The 21558-nt window shown below is 39.3% G+C and overlaps 1 protein-coding gene across 1 annotated transcript in view; it reads right to left on the bottom strand.

Annotated features, from left to right (window-relative positions):
- Positions 1-819: 819 nt before the first annotated feature.
- Positions 820-21558, bottom strand: part of MICAL3 (microtubule associated monooxygenase, calponin and LIM domain containing 3) — a gene marked incomplete at its 3' end in the record, with an annotated part of 38505 nt that continues 17766 nt past the window's right edge. Inside the window, exons 16-22 of the mRNA XM_009870593.1 lie at positions 15223-15324; positions 13022-13078; positions 8450-8557; positions 6242-6349; positions 5401-5587; positions 2375-2463; positions 820-1144 (exon numbers count right to left, since the gene is read on the bottom strand). Coding sequence (XP_009868895.1) covers positions 820-1144; positions 2375-2463; positions 5401-5587; positions 6242-6349; positions 8450-8557; positions 13022-13078; positions 15223-15324 — 976 coding nt within the window. The remainder of the gene's footprint in view (positions 1145-2374; positions 2464-5400; positions 5588-6241; positions 6350-8449; positions 8558-13021; positions 13079-15222; positions 15325-21558) is intronic.

The raw sequence follows: 21558 nt of genomic DNA on the forward strand, positions 1-21558 counted from the left end.
ACGATTTTTATTTGCCTGCACGTTGTTAAGGTCTCTTCTCAACTGGCACTGAGAAAACATTCCTTTTCTCAAAGTGTTGTTCTAAGTATGTCCTCTTTCTAAAAGCAGCTGATTTAGTTTATCCATAGTGTTCTGAAACAAATACTAAAAATCAAATATCCTCCTTTTTCTGAAATGAGCACTCAGGGGCTGGGCAAACGAGCATTTGTAGCACAGACACTCTCCCATGTTAGAAGAAATTAGAATTTCAAGTTAAAAGGCAAAACTACTTCACAGTATGACACACCCCATTCCCAAAGCCATGGCCAGGAGCAGCACAGATTCTCGCAGTGAGGGAGGAGCACCATGATCTGCCAGCACCATGAAATTCAAGGGGCTTCAGGAATCCGATCCCATTAGCTGTCAGACACCCAGAATTCCAAAGGGGACACAATCCAGAGAGAATGGGATCTTTCCCATTCAAGTACCAGATTAATGAATAGAAGCTTGGGAGAATGAGAAACCACACCCAGAATTCAGGCAAACACAGAAATCCAGTTTATGAGCTATTCCAGTGCATCAGAAGAACTTTTAATGTCACTAACATTGACCTGCAGACATTACAACAGGGCTCTTTATCTGGGCTCACTCTGAGGAGACATCTGTGTTTTCCTGGAATTCTTTCAGATAACGTCCTTGAAAGGACTCAGAACATCTAAGGCCTCAAAGCCACAGTGCAAAATAACATATTGAGACTTTCACATAACGCGCAAAATTCACATGGCACCCCAAAAATCACACAAGTTGTACAGCTCAAAGTTGGGTCACAGGAAATTTTACTGTTCAGATGCCCACAGAATTCCCCTAGGATCTGCACGAGAACTTCTGACTGGACATAGAGAAAGGGAACCCCAAAAGCCACCAGCTGACACATGAAAAAGGAGTCCAAAGGGTTCTGGGCTACCTGGTGGCCAATCGAGGAAAATGTGCTTTGCAGGCGCTGGCTTGCCACCCTAACTCTGTCAAAGAAGCCAAGAGAGTACTGCACCACCCTGCTAAAGAAGGAAGCGGAGCTACCTGGGGCCCTCTCTGCTGTGGTGGAGATCGTATTTGCCCGTCCACTTCCATCGCTTGCCATGGCGTCCTGCAAAGGTCCTTTGGTTTCCTGTAAGAATTCATATTACTCATATCATTCATATCCATAAGAATTCCTGTTAAATTCATATTAAAATTGCAATGTCTCAGAAATACTTTATTTTTTTTTAAATGTGAGGCTCTACATACTGAATGCATTGAACTAGGAAGACAACCCTTGCGATTAAGATACCCCTTAACCACCATGTAAGGCAAGGTGTGAACCCAGCATTGTGCCTTCTCAATTTATGGCTTTATTAGAGCTCTGAAAAACAAGCTGGATGTCCAAGAAAGTCAAAGCAATAAGATCCCTGAAGTATGCTCATCTGGGAAATAAAACAAGGACCATTTTTAGTCTTTATTTTTGGCAGGAATTATGGCACGAATATTTGGATAGATCCTTTATCCTTCCAAAAAGGAGGAGTACAGCTTCAGCTTGTACTAATAAAACCTGAGAAACAGGCAGAAAGGCAAGCACCACCACTACCACAATGAAAAAACACAATTTAAGGGGGAAGGGCAATTTGCAGCATGCAAGCTTAACATAACTTTTTAAAAGACTAGCATGTAGTTTGCTCAGATAGAGCTTGCAAAAACACCGAAAAGGGAGTTGAGGAGACAAATCATTGCAATGACACAAGCTGGGAGACTTTTCTACACTACACAGTGCATCTTGATCCTCTGTTTAAAGCACATATGCTTCCATTATGATAATTTAGAAAAAGGGATATCCCTTCTTTTCACACAGGTTTCCTTCAGAAATAAAGACAGGTCATCTTCATAGCCTATGCAGTGTAGAACTTCATCTCATAAAGGTAATGCAATGCTCCATCTTAAGCAAAGCCATGGAGAAACAAAGCAAAACCAAAACTGGTAACATTGTTAATTTAGTTTCTGCACAGACTGAAGTATTTCTGCTGACACGAAAACAAATTCAGGGGGGTTGGACTAGATGACCTTTAGAGGTCCCTTCCAATCTGAAACATTGTATGGTTGTATGACATCAAAATCCTGTTCTGAAAGGGATAGCACGGTACAGTAAGAGCCATGAAAGGAGAAGTGGTAACTAAAGTAACTGCTTTTAAATAAAATTCATAGAACTGCAAGCTCTTATGACATAAAAAAATAATTCAACGCATTCCGAATTTTTCTACTTCTTGGAAAAAAACCCAAAACCGAAAAAACCCCACCATATTTACTTTTTCAGTGTTAAGAACCAAAACCTATTAACATGCCATGTTAGATCAAAACAACGAGTTACCTTTCCTGACAGAGGACCCACCGCTGGCCTCTTCCTTTGAGCATAGCCAGAGAGTCGGTAACAGTAGTGAGGCTTACAGTAGAATTTACCTGCAGACAAAACAGGAATGACGGCCAACAATGAGAATACAGCAGTTTAGCACAACAAAAACATCCATCTCACTGCGACTTATTTCCTGCTGCCATTCCCGCTGCTCCCTCTAGTTTCTTCACTATACATGGAGGCAAACACTATCTGAAGCTTTAACTCCAGCCCTCCTCTCTGCCCCTCCTAGCTAGTGTCCTTTCCATTGGGTGCCTGACAGTCATTTAGCTTAAAATCCTATCAAACACCAAAGCAAAGCTGTGAGGCTTGTGTGGTATCACATGCTAACAATGCGGCAGTGTGTGAGGAACAAAGAAATCGTCACATGAAAAGCTGGCAGAAGCACTTTTGGAAAAAGCAAGAATGAATACAACCAGCAGAGGAAAATGGGAGAGACCAGCATTAACTCCCAAAGAACCACCTCTAAAAGTGCACAGTGGCTACTTGTGGAAAGAACAATCAACCAAAGATTCATTTTAACAATTAAGACCTTCTGTGACACTACTAGTTTAGAAACACCCCTGAAGTCCAGATGAGTATTCACCAATATCTCAACACTGTCAGGAAGCAAAAGTAGCACTAGTAATGCCGTAATAGAAATAATAACAATAACAATAATAATAATAATAATAGCAGCAAACTGACAACACGTAACTATCTTTTGGTGTACCTTTGTCAATGTATCCTGCTTAGAATACTGATGCAACTTTTTTTTGCTACAACTTAGCTAATGCATTTCAAACCTATATTCTGACCTTTTCCTCTAGTTTCTCTGTGCTGGTATTTGTACAATGCTTTGTTTTATGATGGAAGAGTGACAAACACTACCTTTTGAGAAGCCTCTGGTTAAATAAACATTTTTTACTATTTACCCTTGCCAAAAATTGCTCTTCCAAATTGTCTGAAAAGCACAACAGAAAAGTTCTTACATAAAAATTCTCAGGCTTTGAAGCCTAAAACCAGACACTGATTGCAGAACAGTGCAGAACGCTCATCAGTCCAAACAGATAGATGAATAGCAACAATGTGTGTATAGCTTTGTGGTTTGTTTTTTTTTTTTTAGCTCTCAAAGAAAACCAGAATGAAATACAAGTTAAACTTTCGCACTGATTAGACTACATAGAATACAACATATTTCTGTTTGGCCATATCTGCTTCGTAGGCTTACACAACTGTTAGGCACGTAATACCATTTTAGGATCAAAGTGTACTGAAACTGAGCTTTGTGTTTCCTTCATCGAGAACTATCTGGATATAACTGCATACATAAGCTTGCTTGCAGAGGGAATCACTAAATCTGGTGGCAAAAATTGTTTCAGTCCATACAGCTGATAAAGGAGCTCAGTCCATTATTGTTAAACACAATCAGACAGATATTCAGTTACTTGTGAATGCCCAAAATAACAGCAGCATTCAAAAACGTTTTCTCCCAACTTTGATTATTAATGAGATTTTACTCTTATGTGTTTATTTAAAATTATCATTGGCCCCTTTAAATTCACACGCCAAGTCTGCTGACCTTCTGGTCAAGTAATAATGGGTTTTCTATTCCTCACTGGGAGACTAGTTTGATGATTCTAAGTTTCCTCAACTTTTTGTGACTGAGCAAGTTCATTACTTAAAGTGATTACACAATGCATCAGCAACACATAATTTGGCTTCTTTTTGCCCTTTAAGCCTAGATAGTGTTTCCATGGCCATTATACTACCCAGTATATGCAAGAAAACTATTCCTACCCACAAACAGTAGACACCTATCAATTTTAAACATTCAACCCACAGCAGAGTGGCAGTTTCAGAGTTTCATCCTGTGGCATATCAGTTAGTAATTTTTACCTAATCTTTGCATCAATGATTGGGGAGAAATATTGGTACAAATACTTTTTTTCTCATTGTTTTGGTTTCTATACCACCATGTCTGAAGCAGAATTCTTTCTGCCTAACCTCTCAATAGCTTTACATAATTTTGCACATACATTCTTATTGAGATACAAGATAAATGGCAGCTGTGGAAGAAAATAAAGGCATACCTGCTGATATAAATAAAGGTTTATCTGAGATACTTTCTCATATTTCTTTTCCTTCAGAAAATGTGAAATTTCTGTCAACCACTGCTCAAAAAAAGAAAGCAACACATTGCTACTCTAAGAAGGAAATTACTTCTCACAAGTTAGAATATGCACACTTTTTTGATAAATTGAGTTTCACCTGCTTTCATATTGTCTGGTTTCTCGGATTTGTTAGGTGTATCTTTAGCCTCCCTTAATTCTTATCACGCTAGCTTCTGTTAACTGAATCATCAACGAGTTTTGTAATCATATTCCTTCCTCCACAGTCTATCAGATAGGGAAAACAAGTCACTACTTCAGTAACTATTTCAACAACACTTCATATATAACATTGACTTACCTCTACTCAACTTCCATGCTTCAAGTTTCAGTATATGAATGCAACTTTGTTTGTAATGAGCTATTATCACAGCCCCTGATTATAAAGTTCCTATTTTAGTATATCTAAAATAATCGTACAAAGTTAGACAGTTGTCATGTCTTCAAGAGGAAAAGGCTGACTTCATTTGTCTCAAACATGTTATCTTTTCTTAAGTGGTGTTAAACACTAAGAAGTTTCCTCCTTTAACAGCAGTAAAATAAGAGTGAAGGGTCTAGCCTTCAAACCCTTTTAAAGATCCCAACTACTATTTGTTTCTTTGCATTACACCAGCTGTTATTATGTTAAATTAATTCCTAAGAGCTCGGTTATTTAGCTGTCAGCATGACCCAGCCGCAAGAAATCCATATATTTTCAACAGTTTTGAGAGATGATGTCTTTGAAACTGAAGTTACTTCTTTCCTTAACTCAGTCACTAATTTTTAAGCAAAGAGCTGAAACCATGAGACGGACAGGATATCTAAGAGAATTCTGACAAAAGCAATTTCTCTTACCATCTTCAATATCATAAGCGTACGATGACAAGCGCAGAGTCGTCGCACAGTATTCACACTTGAAGCAACTGCGGTGGAAGAACTTGCCTTCAGCACTCAGCCTTTCCATCACATAGACTCGCTTGCGGCAGAAGTAACAGACATCACTGCCTCCCAGGTTTTGAGGGAACTCCTTTTTGAGCGAGCCCTAGACAAAAATAAAGTATGGCTAAATTTGCATGTGTCCAGCCTCGCCAAGACTGCACAGTCATATTTTCACTTCATTTATGTGGATATAGGAGCATCTGGATGCTGCAGTTCTTGAGCACAATTTGCAGTTTTAACCAGGACATCAAAATCTAAGCTTATTCATCATGGCAGAAGGTCCTAGGACGACATGCCTACACATGTCTGGAGTAAAATAAACTCTGGATGGAAAAGTGGGCACCAGTACTGTTCATGACGACCTTGAAATAAATGACTGAAGGAAGCATATGAGGGAAAGCCAAAACCATTAGAAATCTCTCAAACAGTAATTCTTAAATCTACATTATCAAAAACCAGTATCTGTTCCAGGAAACAGTAATGCAGAAGTAGCCCCAGTGGATCAAACACATCTTCATAAATACAACAAGCAGTTTCTCCACTGTTTATGCACAAACCTTGGACATTGAGATTAGATTAAAACATTTTGCAAGGAAAATGAGGACAAGAGTAAGGGTGGATGGAGAAAGGGAAATGAAGTCTTTCACAAAGCTACAACAGATTGCACCAGTGGTAGCAACAACTGGACACTCACAATACTTCAGCTCTACGGTACGTCTAAACACAAACACGCATCACCTTCTGTACATCATCTTACCAGTTCCTTCTTGTCTAGAAGGGTTTTGGGTTGCTCTTTCCTTTGAAGCTGATTGGCTATCTGCTCAGCCAATGAGCTCACGCCGCCTGTGTACATCTTTATATACTTCTACCAGATGGATGGAATAAAACAATAATGAAGTGAGAAAAGGAAAAAAAAAATCAAATTATAAAAATGACCAAAATGATATTAGGTTAGGTGGTGAAAAGGTGCAGAGATCAAATCATGCCAAGACAGTGGACAATACGAAGTGACAAGTAATAATGGCAAAGCTTGTGTCATCAGAAATCCAGGATCAACTGTAAAAACAGAAAAGTCGGCTTGCATTTTGCATTAATACTACGATGACGAATAAAGCTGATCTTATTTTTGCCTGTGGAGTATTTTGCATCAGGAAACCTGAGCATAGACACTTCTCAAAGACAAGGCCATATGATAGGTTAAGATTTTAGGTTCCAAGTAAACCCGGCATCAGAAACTAAGATCTTTTAGAAGACAAGTTACCTAGTCTAATGAAACAGGTTGATCAGAACAGTGTATTTATATGCTTCACAACTGGAAAGAATTCATTTACAGACCATTCACAGAGCAGGGAGAAATCCTTAACTATGGAACTCACAGCAATTCAAAAACATGAACTCCTCCAGTGCTAAAAATACATAGAGGCTTATAGGGAATAAGATACAAAAGCATCATCCAAAGCATTAAAGCCATACCTGCATACATCTGGAACGTATATTTGCTCAGCTCTGAATATGGCTTTACAACTAGGCTTTTCTCCTTCATGGGTACTGACTGACTCCATAACTTTGGGTATCTAAAAAGCCTTCAGTATTCAAAAAAATCTAGGCAGGTTGGCTGTTACTTTAGAGGTGCAAAATGAGCGTTTGCAAGCCAAGCTCACTCACTACAGGAGCAGAGGAAGTGTTTTTCACAGGAAATACAACCATTGCAATAATTACACGGTTAAGAAAACTATGTGGTTACACCCGGTGTTAGCTCAATCACACTGCAAATGTCATGTACTTGACTCGGAGCACGCCAAGCAGTTTTCCTTTTCTACACTAAGAAGCATTATGAATGTTTCTAGCAGGAGTCTCCTCAGCAAATGAAGGCTCATCAGAGACACACTTCAACTTCTGGCAAGCATGAAATACCAAGGCAACAGTTTTCTGAAGGAAAAGACTCGAGTTGTATCTCACCCCCCCCTTTACTCATGCAGCAAAACTTGTCTGAAGCACAGTAGTTGCTTCCCTCAGCTAAGAGCACAGCATGAATCTCACACGTGTAGTTAATAGCCTTTAAGCAATGCTCAAGATCTCCACCTGTTCAGATGTGAGAACAACAGGAATCATCACAAAAACTGAAATTCACCACAGAATGGGTACTTCTTCGAGGATAAAAAGCATCTGACCTCAGCTGCAGATGCTTCAGGATCTTTAAGTTTCTACTAGCACATATGAAGTTTCACACTTAAAATGTGATTACACTAATCTTAACTCACAATACGTTGGACTATTTGGTATGGGAAATGCAGTTGCTGAATTTTTAATTTGAGGTTCTGTGTTTCTGATGCTTTGCCTTTTTCCTACAAACAACATCTTAATATTGGGTCTTAAATGAAACACTGTGTCTTTCCATCTTCCCTCCCATGTGCAAAAGCCTTCAAGATATACAACGTTCTGCCACATTGTCAAGAGTGGGCAAAGAATCCACTCCAGTTTAAGTCAAACCAAGTTCCTGCTGTTTACATAAGACAACTGCAACTAGTTCAAATTGCCAGCGATTTTTCAGAAAGCCAAAGTACTTTTTATTTTACACTGTCCATTAAGCACAAACAGATTCTGTAGTTTGGCCCAAGGTCTCAACAAAAGCAGCAAGCAAAACAAGAAAGTTTTACCGCAAAGCCAGAAGGACTCTCAGTGCTCAACACCCGCACCGATTTGAGTGAGACGTACCACAACCTTCTCATTTACACCAAATGATAATATATTTAGTTTCAAATTGCTTTATAGTTGACAATAACCAAGCTATGCCAGAGGTTGCCTCGGGCTTCTCACTTGTGCATGAATATGCACAGAGGTTGTGTTCTGCAGGTGAAGCATTGCAAGCCTAGCCATCTCGGGCGGCGTGTCCTTGCCTGGTGGGACCCAGGTGCAGCAAGCGAACACAGCTGAGTGCACCTTGCAATGCTCAGGCTAATTCTACCTGTCGAAGAGAGTCAGATGAAGGTGAGGAAGGACGATTAGAAGAACGGAGGCTAAGGGAGAGCTCCCACTGGTCAACAAAGAAGCGGCGAGACGGTTCAGTCTCAGGCTAAAAAATAAAATAAAAATCCAGACAATCATAAACAGCTAAAGAGAGAAGACAAGAGAAAATAAAAACCTCAAGCCTTTCCGCCCACCATGAAAAAAAATTCTTACAGACTCTTGTAGGAAAATTTGGAGAAAAATGCTCAGTGTATCTTCACTTTCTCCCTAGTAAGGCAGGGTAAGTTATTCTCAATTTGCTCTTTATTAGGTTTTAAGTTATTTAAGACCATTTGGAAACAGTTACCTACTTCCACAGACATCCAGTCTCCTGTAACCCAACCAGCTAAGCCACTGGCAAAGATCCCAAATGAATTTCCTCTGCTCCTCCTGTATCTCCTGTTGTTCTGTGTTACTGGCCCAAGGTGCTAAGGCTGCATTACAGGCCACAAGAGACCTCTTCTATATTTTAACTACATAAACCAAAAGCTGCTCTCCTTGGGAATGGAAGAGAAAGAAATTAACTTCTATGCACTGTCAGTAATTAGCAGCAAATTTCCAACTTAAAATTTACTGTAAGCAGACTGGAAACAACACACTAAAAAGAATGAAACAATATAAACCAATCTGCTAACAGTAAACAATAAATCCCAAGGTGAGAATTAGCATCCTTCTGAAACTGGTTCCTCACAGAACCACTCAAAATTTGGTCTTCCAACATATCCCTTTCATTACCTGTATGGCTCATTATGCCTATCTTCCAAGAAACACTTCATAAAAATAGGAAATGACATAAAAATAGGAAATGAACAATAGTTGGAAATATGAGACAAACAGTGCTGGTAGAAACTGTGTATTCTGAGAAATTATAGCCTGTAAAGAAAATTTACAGAAACTTCAAATATTGGACTCTTTGTACAAGAAAGTCACAGTTTTAGTTTTAAAAAGGAAAACTAAATGCCATATAGCTGCATGACCCATGAAAATAGCTATTTCTAGCTACTTAGAATAGCCTCAAGATTAAATCCACTAGACAAAATGCAAAAGAGTTTGATTTTCACAATTGCCCCAAATTAAAGCAATATAACTGTTTATACAAAAATTTTCTGTACTTAAGATTATCAATACTTAACCAAATTTCATGCCTGAAAATGTCTTACTTTGCTAAGCCTTTTCTTACTAATCTATTTTTCTTCTTTTCTTCCCTTAAATCTCACATCATAACCCATCATTGCCTGAAGCATTCCAACGTTTCCTCTTTTTCCTCTCTGTCACTTTATCCTTTCCTCCACTTTGTGTTAAAAGTCCCTTCTATTTTTTTCCTCCTTAACTCTGCACTATAAAAAAAATCAGATAGTTTCAAAGACAGTTTCTATCTCTGCATTGTAACACTGTTAATCTCTTCCACCCTCAAAAGGAATTTAAAAGCACTAGAGAGCAACATAAAAGGTAGGAGCAAGATTTTTTGGTCTAGATGTTAACTTCTGTGTTATCTTTTCAACTGAGTAAGGAAATGCACATCAGCATGCTGCCCTTGGGTCATGCCTAGGATCTTCAGCTGTGTCACTTATTAAAAAATAGGTGCTAATATGTTTAAATTAGTCTTCTTACTCAGTCTTTCATAGCTTCTTCCATGTCACCGAATGTCCCCAAATCCCATCTCAAATCTAGTCAAAGGTTCACCCTTCCTGGAGAATCATTTCACTGACTTTAATAATCTGCAAAGACTGCATTCCCAAAATGATCTAGATGTCATAAATTTCTTTTTGACATGGCTTGGAAAAATTAAGCCCACCGGCAAAAGCTCTGGGACTGTTTATAATCAAGATCTAGAAGACAGCTTGATTTTGGACAGTTAACTCAAAACAATGACTTATCAGAAAAAAAAATAAATCACTTAAATAGATGGTGGTTTCCAGAAAAACTCTCCAGTTTGCCAAATGCTGTTGAAGATAACTGAAGAGACAGATAGGGGCAAGCAACTAGAAACTCAGGAAACCACTGTGCAAATTGTCATGCTTTCATATGCCAAAGACACACTGGAGAGACAATTAAGCACAACACCAAATCAAACCAGAAGTGTACACTGCAATCAAAGAAAACCTACACAAGCTGCCAACTTGACCGCTGGAAATAAGCATACTGGAAGCATGGACACAAAACTAGTACTTCAGAGCAAGGAATTACACTTCGAAAATGTGAATTTTCTTGCTTCCAGAAGCAAGTAAAATTGGTATTTGACCACTGTGAGTTGAGTTGACCTGATCTGGAGTCCAGCTGGTTTTCAGAATGTACTCTGAAGCCTGGAAGTTATTTTTTTACCTTACTGTTTAGGTAAACAAAAAACTTTTTTAGGGAAACAAAAACACTGTCAAACATCAAACAAGGAGACAGTTAAGAACTGGCACATAGGATAAAAATGCTACACAAAATAGACTTGACAGGGTCTTTTTAACTACATGACTGTACAGCAGTGCTCATCGTATTTTTGGTGCATTTTTCTGTCCCTCTGGCCCCAGATGTCACCGGTACCCAGAATACCACACTGATACAGGACACCAAATAGGCAGGGCCGCAGTCACCTGATGCCTCATTGCACGTCTGGACTCCAGGAGGGCAGCCAGCTGACCTGCCCTTTGCTCAACATTCTCAGGCACTTGGTCGTCAGAAAATAATCGAGGAGATCTCTGCGAGATGAGGAAGGATTGAGGAAGTAAGCAAATCACCAAAGAAATCCCCAAAAGGAACAGACACCAAAATGCCAGACAAAAGGTATGAAATTCACATGCAGAGCAGTAAGAGAAGCTGTCGTGTGAGTAATGTTTTTATTCCTAATGTCTATTTTTCTACAGAAATCTTAGGTTCTGACTCTCAAGGCCAAGAAAAAAGCCAGCTGAATTAGTCATTCACAACTCTCCAACCTAGGACTGCTGCAATCAAAACCGAACCAGAGTGTGGCCTCTCTGTCTGGCGTTACCATAATAAATAAGACTTTATCATGCACAAAGGAGCCCATTTGCCAACTTATTTCACCATAGCTCTCGAGTCTCAGGGATTTCCTTTGCACACCTAAATGCATACCTACTCAAGTTTCTTAGATTTTGTGCACAGAAACATGTTTTTAGGGTAATGTTCTTAGGTTCTCATAAACAGTGAGTCAGTTTCCTTGAAGATACTGGTGAACAAAAAGTGAATGCTGTACTTACCAAAGAGAAAATGTTTAATGAGCCTTGCTCATTGAAGCAAAAGCACAGCAAAATCAAATTATCACAGAAGCTGCCAGTTTTACATCTGCAGCTTTACTGTCCTACTTGTTCTTACTGCACTGCCATGTCAACACACGTCAGGCACAATTTTGACACCTCTGCTATTCTGGTCTTTCATATCGATCTTCTTAAATTGTTGTGTGGTGCACTTAGTGACATGGAAAAAAAAGACCTGGCTTGTCACCCACTGAACAAGCCAGGTGTACCCCTTGCACTATCACATGGCCTTCAGCTAACTTTTGTTAGTGGAGTTCAAAAATAAATGTACCAGGAACTACAAACATGTGCACGAAAAAACCTCACGCTTGATGTGTCAAGAACGCCAGGGTGCTGCTACATATTGCTAACTGTCCTCCAAAGCAGAACAGAAAGTTAGGTTCACACTCAATTTACAAGAAACACTTTTCTCATTCAGATTCATTAATAGTTCTACTTTCAGCTTCTTTCAGTTCCACCTACTCCTTCCTGCTAGATCATTTTCACTAAAACTAGGGCCTATTATAAAGCTGTGGGCTTCTGTGTCACTGCAGACACATGCTTATTCATTTTCTACTGCTTGACAGCAAACATTCGGCCCACAACAGTCTTTTGTTAGAACACATTCTGAAGTTGCAACAGTTTGATAGCTGGCTACCACTTATGACTTAATTAATTCAAAGCCTTTACTGGAATGTCAATTAATTTGTCAATATTAATTCAAATCAACCAATTCTTTTGAGTGCCTATCTCTTCTTTTTCCCATGCTTCCATATAATACTAAGCCATTCAGACAGACTGTTGAATATTTCATTGTTAAGGAGGTTTCAAAGTCTCTATACTAAATAATGCCTCATCATTTTTCCTTTTACTTTGGCCTGTAGGAGGCAGGATGGAATGCCAGTTGTTTAACCATCCAGAAAGCAAGCAGTGAAAACAATGCAAACGTGTTCGCATGAATTGGCACCAAACATCACTCTTCTTGCTCTGCTCCAGCTCCAGTGTACTTCACTAAAGAGGTGTAAGAGAAAAAGAATGCGAAGCGCTTAAGTGCTAGATCTACAACAAAATAAAAACATATAGCAAACTGTTGATGAAGGCTTGTTATGTGATTATGCAGGTATCACACAGAAACAGTCACTCCTAACTGACTCTCAGCAGTCCCAGCATGTTAACAGCAGCATTAGGATAAGTGTGTTTCACTATCCAGTATATTTGCTCTTTGTATTGCACACATCCACCACAGCTTCGTGTCATCAGTATCCATGCCATTTGTTCATGCTCTTTACCCTTTCCTGTCTGGGACTCTGCTCCCCGGGAGAATCGGCACCAGGTTCCCTGTTTCTCTGCAGGCAACAAATTACAAGCTTAATAACAATCACAGACCAACTTCCTAGACAACACACACTTCATCTGATCTTCCTTAAGATGCAGGTAAAAGAGAAACCATAACGATAGCAGAACAGTTTATTAAGAATATTCTAAATGTAGTGATAGTAACATGGTTGCTGTAGAGAAATTGTTTAAAAACTTGTATATTCATATGCAAAATACAGTACCATAATGCAATGAAATTAGTACAATAAAGATGGAAAGACACTCAATATAACTCATACTGTGATGTTAGATCAAAGGAAGGAAATGGAAAGTTTAGAAGAAGTGGCAGAACGAATGCATTAGAAGCAGAGAGGTAGTATAGGCTTTAAAAAACATCAGTGCAACAAGGATGCATATCCATTTGACTTGTTATGAGGCCTGGGCCAAGACAGCTTCAGGAAAAGAAATCATTCCCATGAGAAGAAAAAGAATGCCTCGAAAGCAAACCCTTCAACTGAGTCTAACAGGTCACTTCTGCAGTGCTAATTCCTCACAATTAAAAAGAAGGAAGCCAAAAGTTTTTAAATTATTTCTTTGAGCAAGACAACACGCAAAAAAATGTTTTCTACAGGACACAACGTAGAAAATGGTGAGAGTACACTCGGACCCCACAGTAGTTGGCTCTCACGACTGAACTAGGCAACCAAAGAGACACAAGACAAACACTTGGAGAAGCTAGGGAGGGAAAACACAGAGGTAAGGGTTCTTTAGTGACTGAAAGCCAACTTCTCTGCATGGAAGATTAATCCCATGCCATAGATTAAAAAAATAAAACTCAGCATTTAGCTGCCTTAGTTTCTCTATCCGTAAGCTTTGGGAAAAATCTTTGTTCTCTCATAAAATGTATCTGTCAAAATTGTCAAAGGATGTTGCAAAGAGCAGCTAACTGCCACATCATCTGATAATGTTACACTCAATTCAGTTCAAATGCAAGTTCAAATGAAAGTGGCTTTACCTACCCTTTCTACCTAGATGACCACTCCCGTATCCTTTCTTGCACCATATGCTGTCCACAGCATGCCAGAAAATTAACTACTTTTTTTGTTATGCCAGTTTTAAATCAGACCTGACCTATCTTGCAGATGTAGAGACCAAAAGGGCAGCACAGACTGTGTGCTCCACAGGTTGACAATAATTAGACCAGATTAACTCTAACATGTAAGTACACTCTGAGAAATCACAGAAATAAAGCAAGTCAAACCTTATGTCCAAGAATAAGTCGTCTGCTCTGCTAAAAGGTAACGTGCCTTCACAGAGTTTATAGGCATGCAAGTGTTCAGCAAAAAAACATTTTCCACCTATGGGGAAATTTATTTGTACAATCCTTATATTTAAAGTTACGAGAGGTCTATGGAACTAGTTTCTTTTTTATCACCTCAAAATTAGTTCAGGACTGGTAAGGGCAGACTGGAATTTATTACTGCAATAGGAAAATGAAACAAAAATTAAGAAAGGATATAACTCAAAGAAGCACAATGACCTTGTACAATGAGACACAAATAATAAAGGATTTCAGGTAATCTTTAACTAGGAGGACAACAAATACATGTACACAAACATGTGGCTGGACATTTATAGACTGTGTTCAGAACAACTCTCGCTGCTCAAAATTTGAACGCGGACAGACTGAACACAGACTCTTGTGGGACAAAGGCCTGTGTGTGGGGCAAACAGAAAGACCACAGTGGACATGTGCAGGTCACTACAACATTTCAAAAAAGCATTTCATAGAAGTAATCCTGTAAGAGTTCATGAATACAAGGGCAAATTTTCAGTCACATCTGTTTAAACAAAGGGTGGAGACGGAAAAAAGTTGCATTTCCTTTCCCTGCATTACTCCAAACGTTTCATTTCTATTTTGCTGCAACTGAAAAAGGCTACTGTAATTACAAAATAGCCTACGGTAAAATCTCAGTCTCTACTAGAGACTCTCCGCACTTCACGCAAGCTAATGCTGATCTCCCTCTGTTTCTAATAAGGCTCAGGAAGCCCTATCACCATCTGAAAAAAGAAAATTGGAACTGCATTTATAAATGGGATATTCCATAATTGACCTAGTCACTTGTACAAGCAGCAATAAAGAGAGAGGGACAGAGCATGCAGAGGGAATCACCTGCTGCCTGGGATACGGTGGAGAGGAAGGTGGAGTGGAAGGAGAGAGCATGATCACTTTTTTGGGGCAGGTCCGACAACGTTCTTTATTCCTATTCCTTAACTTTTTTTAAAACAGAGAAAGAAAAAAAAAATCATAATAATGGTAGAAAAAGAGATAGCATTACCATTGGCTTTGGTGAGACAGGCCAGTACACATGAACTGAGCTCACACCTCTCATGAATGACCTAAAAATCGTATTTTATCTGAAGTTGAAAGACCCAAGTTTTTCAATCATAGCCACACAAACACCAGTCCACTTCACAGACACTTTTGGGGGCAGCCAAGGAACACGTAGTTATCCCAATAACCAACTGAACCAACAGTTTCTGTATCAAGGTCTTTCAATCTAGTGTAAGGCAGAACTTTCCATTGCACAGTTGGACTTCTCTGCTTCATAAAAAATTAGTTATTACTGTGCCTTGCAATGTTTAAAAATATCCATCCTGTTGACCTAATTACTCTTGCTTGCAGTTTGTTAGCAATACAACTCAAGTCAGTATTCTGTTCTCAGCTTCAGATCCCTCCCCTCTTTAATTTAGCTATTAAACCGCACTGCATTCTACTAGAACATAAATACTGCTTTTTTATAGCCAAAAATGTAGCCATATCTAATAGCATTAATACTACACACTGCACATGCATGTCCTCACTTTAATATGGCAGAAAATATACCTTTCCAGTTTTGTACTTCCTTACTACATACAGTCTTTTCTCCATCACTTCTTGATTATTAAAGTATTTTCTGTCTGATTATTTCTTCTGAGTTCTCACCAGCATATATGTGAAAATTGTTGTACTGCAGAAAAAAATGCTGTGTATCCAAAGGCACTGTTAGATAGCCTCCGGAGAAACAGCACATTGTTTAAAGATATTACAGATATTTGTTACTGCCCTTACAGCTGAGCTGGAACTAACATCTCTTCGGGTGTTCTCTTTCAGTGAAAAAAAATAAAAATCAACTCTTTATTTCAAACAGATGCTACCAGCAGCTTAAACTAAAGCACATGACTTTGCATTTAAGTGGATGAGGAACATTTCTATGCTGTTCAGTGAAGTTAACTAATTTCTAGCTGAAAAGGTGATAACATTTTCAATCACTAAGGGATTTTCATCTGACCATGTCTGAGCTTGTACTTTGAATTTCTAAGTTTTCACAAGCTGGTCTATTTTTCCACAGCAGATCTCAGAATATAACATTGTATAGGTATATCAAGTATATGTTTGGTCCTTCAGTAGCACGCATTTCTGAGCATGAAAGATGGCTATAAGAAAGATGAAAGATGTATCAACAGATTTAAATAAGAAATTAAGTAGGAAAAACAGTATTTGCAGAAATCACTGGTGGTGGGTAAGTTATCTTCTGTCGAAATTTCAGTTCCTGCTAACTGTGGTCATCTTCGTCATTTCATATCCTCAGAAAACACAGCTCCAACAGAATTACTGAAGAGAGTTTGTACTGCTGCACCTTTATCACACTTCAGGGAACTATCTCAAAAGAACAAGCATCAGACCTCCAGAGGCAGGAACGATGTGCACCCAAAGACACGTAATATCCATCTCAAAGGCATCTTCATACACATCAGTGATTTAAACTTATTTATTACCCGCATACTGTGTTGCTGTTAGGAGACCTACAAAACTACAGCAGAAAACTGCTGAAGGCAATAAATCGAGAGTCTGAAAAGCTAGGGCAAAATTCAGTTTAAAAGGCGTGTCCCCAGTACTAATCCCAGAGACTCAGATCCTCTTCTGGATAGACCACACGGCTTTCCAACAGCTTCATGATCCCCAATGAGATGCTCTTTCCCAAAAGTAAACAAATGGCTTGGAAAGCAACAGAACATGCCATGGAAGATGCTTTTATACAAGTGGGCGTTCCTTTGAAGAGATTAGCCCCCAAACCATGAAACACAATCTAGCTCTTTTAGGAGATACTGCCATTCACATAAAAAAATTACACCTATTTCCACTGTGTACATACACTTAACAGTATCTTCATGAATTACTAGCTGCTGCTGAGGTGCTAATAATAACACAAAGGCAATTTTGACAACACAGATCAACATTCTCAAAGCGTAGCTCAGTAAAGCAAGCTCTGTAATCCAACTCACAAGGTAAAGACAGGCCACACAGCATGCTGTGAGCAGCAGATCCGTGCCGTTTTTAATGTGCTTGATCTTTTGAAGGTTTTCCTTTTCCAAGAGGGATAGTATTAAAGGTCTTGTGATGAAAAGTAAAAACTGATTCAGAACAGAATCTGCCAAGATTTCACTCTCTCTAGGAATTCTGTCCTTGCGAATCACCCCCACCTGTACACAACAGACACAGAGACATTCTGCCTTACAAGCTCATTGAAACTGCTGGCCTCGTAACTCCAGGGCAAAACAAGATACTACACAAATTAATGAGTATCACAAAGGAAGTCTATATCACAGACTGACAGGCAACAGCCCAAGGCAGAGTAAATTTTCTATCAAAACTGGAGGTCCAACCCAGACCACATCCTTTGCAACTGTGTGGTTTCTCTTGTGCAATCACTCTTACGCTTTTTGCCGTATACCTTCCTCTCCCATGCAACTTCCAAGATGCAGGACCAAGCCTATCGATCATAAGACATGAAACTGCTCTTCTCCTAAAGACCCCAAGGATCTCAACTTCATTCTGCCTACTCGCAAGAATATCAGGCAACCTGAGGTTTCCCTCAATAATATAGGAACTGCTTTGTTCCTCTTCAAATGATTCTTCAGTAAAGGTATTCACTACATGATATACCTTACACACAGTCACTGACGGAAGATTCTGCTCAAACTCCAACATCTTTGCCAAACAAGAGAACCCTTTCCCATAGCTTTGTGAACAGCTCTTTCTAGTAAACATACATCGTCCCTAGAGAGCTTGTCAGGAGCAATACTAATCCTTCAGAGCACCTCCAATGACATACGCAGGTACTCAGCACCAACTCCACTGCTGATAATCTGTGACCCAGGAAACAGCTTTGTAGCCGCAGTGCCCAGTGCCCCCCCAAAAAGCCGATTCAGCATTGCAGAAAGGTACAGCCTCACAGCTATCAGGTTCCGCGTGCCTAAGCAACCAGAATTAGGAATCTCAGCAGCAAGCTGAAGCACTGCTTCAGCAACAACTTCCGGCAGGATGGACTTCTGTCCAAGCTTGGCAAAGTCGGCAGCCTGGCTCAGCAGATGGCTTCCTGCCTCAGCTATCTCTGATCAGTCGAGAATAAATGGCTCTACATACACCTATGGCATCTGAACAAAGGCAAACTATGTTCTTCATTTCTCCAAGCAAGCAATAAGGAAAACTTTGGAATAGGGAACGTATCAATTGTTTCTTTGATCCCACTGTATCCTGCAGATTTTGCATCCTTGAGATCCAGTTTTATTTCTCTCCTTTTCAATCATCAGAGGAAAAGCACTGCAAATACAGCATGAAACCTGAATCCAAGAAACAATCCTCTTCTGTTGACACAGTAAAGCCTATCAAGGAAAGATCATCTCCAAGTGTAATCTTGAGACTGAAATCATCCACACAAGGCCATCAGTGTCAGCACTGAATAAAATAATTTAAGTCCTCTGAAAGTACGTTACAAAAACATTTTTCGAAGATCTGCTGTACACTGCTGTCTATAAGGAGATATCAATGTTGAGGGAAAGTAGAATTTTTTTCCCCTCACCACAATCATTTTTAAATTGTGTAATGCAGAAAAAAAAACAAGAACAACACAATGACAACAAACTGCTCTCTGGATAGAAGAAAATCCTCATCATAAAAGCAGGAAACAAAAGTTAGTCCTTTTTCCTTTGATCAGTTACAAAAGAATGACAATAAGAACTCTTGTTTCACCTATAAGCTTAAATTATAAAGCCTTTATAAAGTTTCAATAGCAGGTTCAAATAGAAATCTCAAGGCTGCAGAGATGTGATCTCTTCCAAGTGCTAAAACACAAATTTTCATCCTTCCGAACTGAGCAAGACAACCAGTGCAACCCAGTTTTCCTTTTTTGTGGGCTAACATAAGTCAGTTGGTGAACGCTGCTTAATATTATACAGCCATATTATGCTCCTCTGTATCTGTTGTTTGGGTTCTCCCCCTTTACCTGGGAAGTATTCTTAAAAATAAAATTTACCTTAATCATAGATGATGTGTATCCACCTGAAAGCATTCATTGGCCTATAAAGAAGATATTAGCCTATAAAAAAGGTAGAGGAACAAATATCGAGCCAAGATAAACATAATGCTGATATTTTTAAGACTCTCTTGACAGTCCTACTGAGAACAATTCTCCTGGCTTGGGTCTTCTTCCTCGGAGAGAAATCTTCCAGATCATGGCACTGGTCATGACATGCAGCATTAATCGTGTTGAATGCCTCGAACATGAAGATGACCATGAATCCATAAGTCATGCAGAACTTCCAAACTAGTGTCACCTTCTTCTTCTTGACTCCAAACTGTGATCTGACTACACTGCAACCAGAAGGATGCAGATGTTTCTCCAAATTATGGCTGCCAGAAAAATAGCTCTCAGCACTCTCAGAAACATGAAGAGGCCGTTTGCATAGGGAAAGAGTAGAAGGAGGTTAGGCAAGTATCCCTATCTGGCTGAAAAGATTCTGTAACAAACTTTAGCTTTTGAAAGTGCATGGCTGAAAGAAATATACCAGCAATGAATACTGGCCAAAACACACAAGAGAAAATAAAATTTGATATGTGCTGATTTTTCTGCTGTTGATCCCTATTCTGAACCCCTCTGTGGCAGAAAATGTAAAATTTACTTAATTCACAGTAATAAAGGAATCTGCAGTGCAATGAATGTGAGAAGCTGGTAAAGAAAGCAAGCTAAGTTTGTCATAAAGAAAGGGAAACTACAGCAGAGCCTCCTGTAACTGCAGAACATAAGATTTCACATGTGAATAGTGTAACTGATAACCGATTTCACTATTTATACCAAGGAAGAGCTTTAGTATCCTAGATGGCATGACACCTTTTACTTCATTGGTTATGATAACTGCTTGCATATTTTCAGGGTTTTTTTTCTAATAGAAATATCTAGAAATTCTGTAGTGAAGGTTTCTACTAAAACATCCACCGAAACCCTGGGAAGGTGAAACCAGCATAAGAGGGCAGGGAAAATTTCACTAAGTCCTTTTGAAACATTAAACCATGCATCATTACCAAAGGGAGGTATTGACTTTATTCATTAAAAGTTACAATAATTTAAAATAACGGTTTCACACAAGGTGCTGGGCAAGGGTTGGTTTAAAAACAGGACAGTGATAGCCGGTGTTGAGTGCAGGCAATGCATTGGATTCATAATCAGTTTCTTTACCTGTTTCCACTGGGGTATGGGAGCAAGACGGCCCTGCTCACGTCTGCTGGATGGTTGGTTGTGAACACGTTCTTGATAAGGCAGGACAGGTTGCTGCATGCAGGATGTAGGGAAAATGGGACCAAGGAGGAAAGATAAAATAGTAAAGGAAACTCAAAAAAAGCCAAAAGGGATGGGATACAGAATAAGACAGACAATCATTTAAGAAAAAATAAAAATCAGGAACAGGAGAATTTACTGAGCAAGTAAAATATAAAAGGGGGGAAAAATCCAAAAATGGGAATTTACATATTTTTGGACCTTTTCTTTATTGTTATTGTTTCTTCAAATCATCCTGGTTATTCCAGCCAATGTATAGTGGCTGAGGAAATGTTTGCATTGTAAAGCACAGGATAAACGTCACCATCCTGAGATTACATTGTACTACTAAAACCGAAGTGCAGCGTAGCATAGACATACTTGACCTAGCTTTAACGTAGCTAGGTCAGGTCCCACTCAGAATCCGGCCATGGCAGAACAGAGCTTGGCACTAGCTCTGAAGACAGACTGTGCAACAGAGAAAGAACTCGGGCACCTAAACCACACTGAACCTCACACTGCTGACGCTGCACTGCTAGCAGTAGTTTCAAGTGACCCAATGGAGCTTCAGAGAACGACCCTGCAGTTATAGTAGCTCAGATACTGTCCTAAATAACCACAAGACATCAGGAAGCCTCACTTCGAATGACACAAATATCCTAATTGCAAAGAAATTTCCAGTTATCTATCTGCAGCACTTACAAACACATACAAATCACAGTTCAAACGAACAAACAGATGTAACGTGGCACAAAAAAGTTCAAATCAGAAATTAAACAATCATTCTTAAACATCAGAAGTGGAATGTTCCTGGAAAGCTTTTCAACAGCAACAGTAGTTAAAGGAGAAACTTAATTGCTGGCAAGATGTTTGTG

Source organism: Apaloderma vittatum, unplaced genomic scaffold (assembly GCF_000703405.1).
Source record: "Apaloderma vittatum isolate BGI_N311 unplaced genomic scaffold, ASM70340v1 scaffold17730, whole genome shotgun sequence".
NCBI lineage: Eukaryota > Metazoa > Chordata > Aves > Trogoniformes > Trogonidae > Apaloderma > Apaloderma vittatum.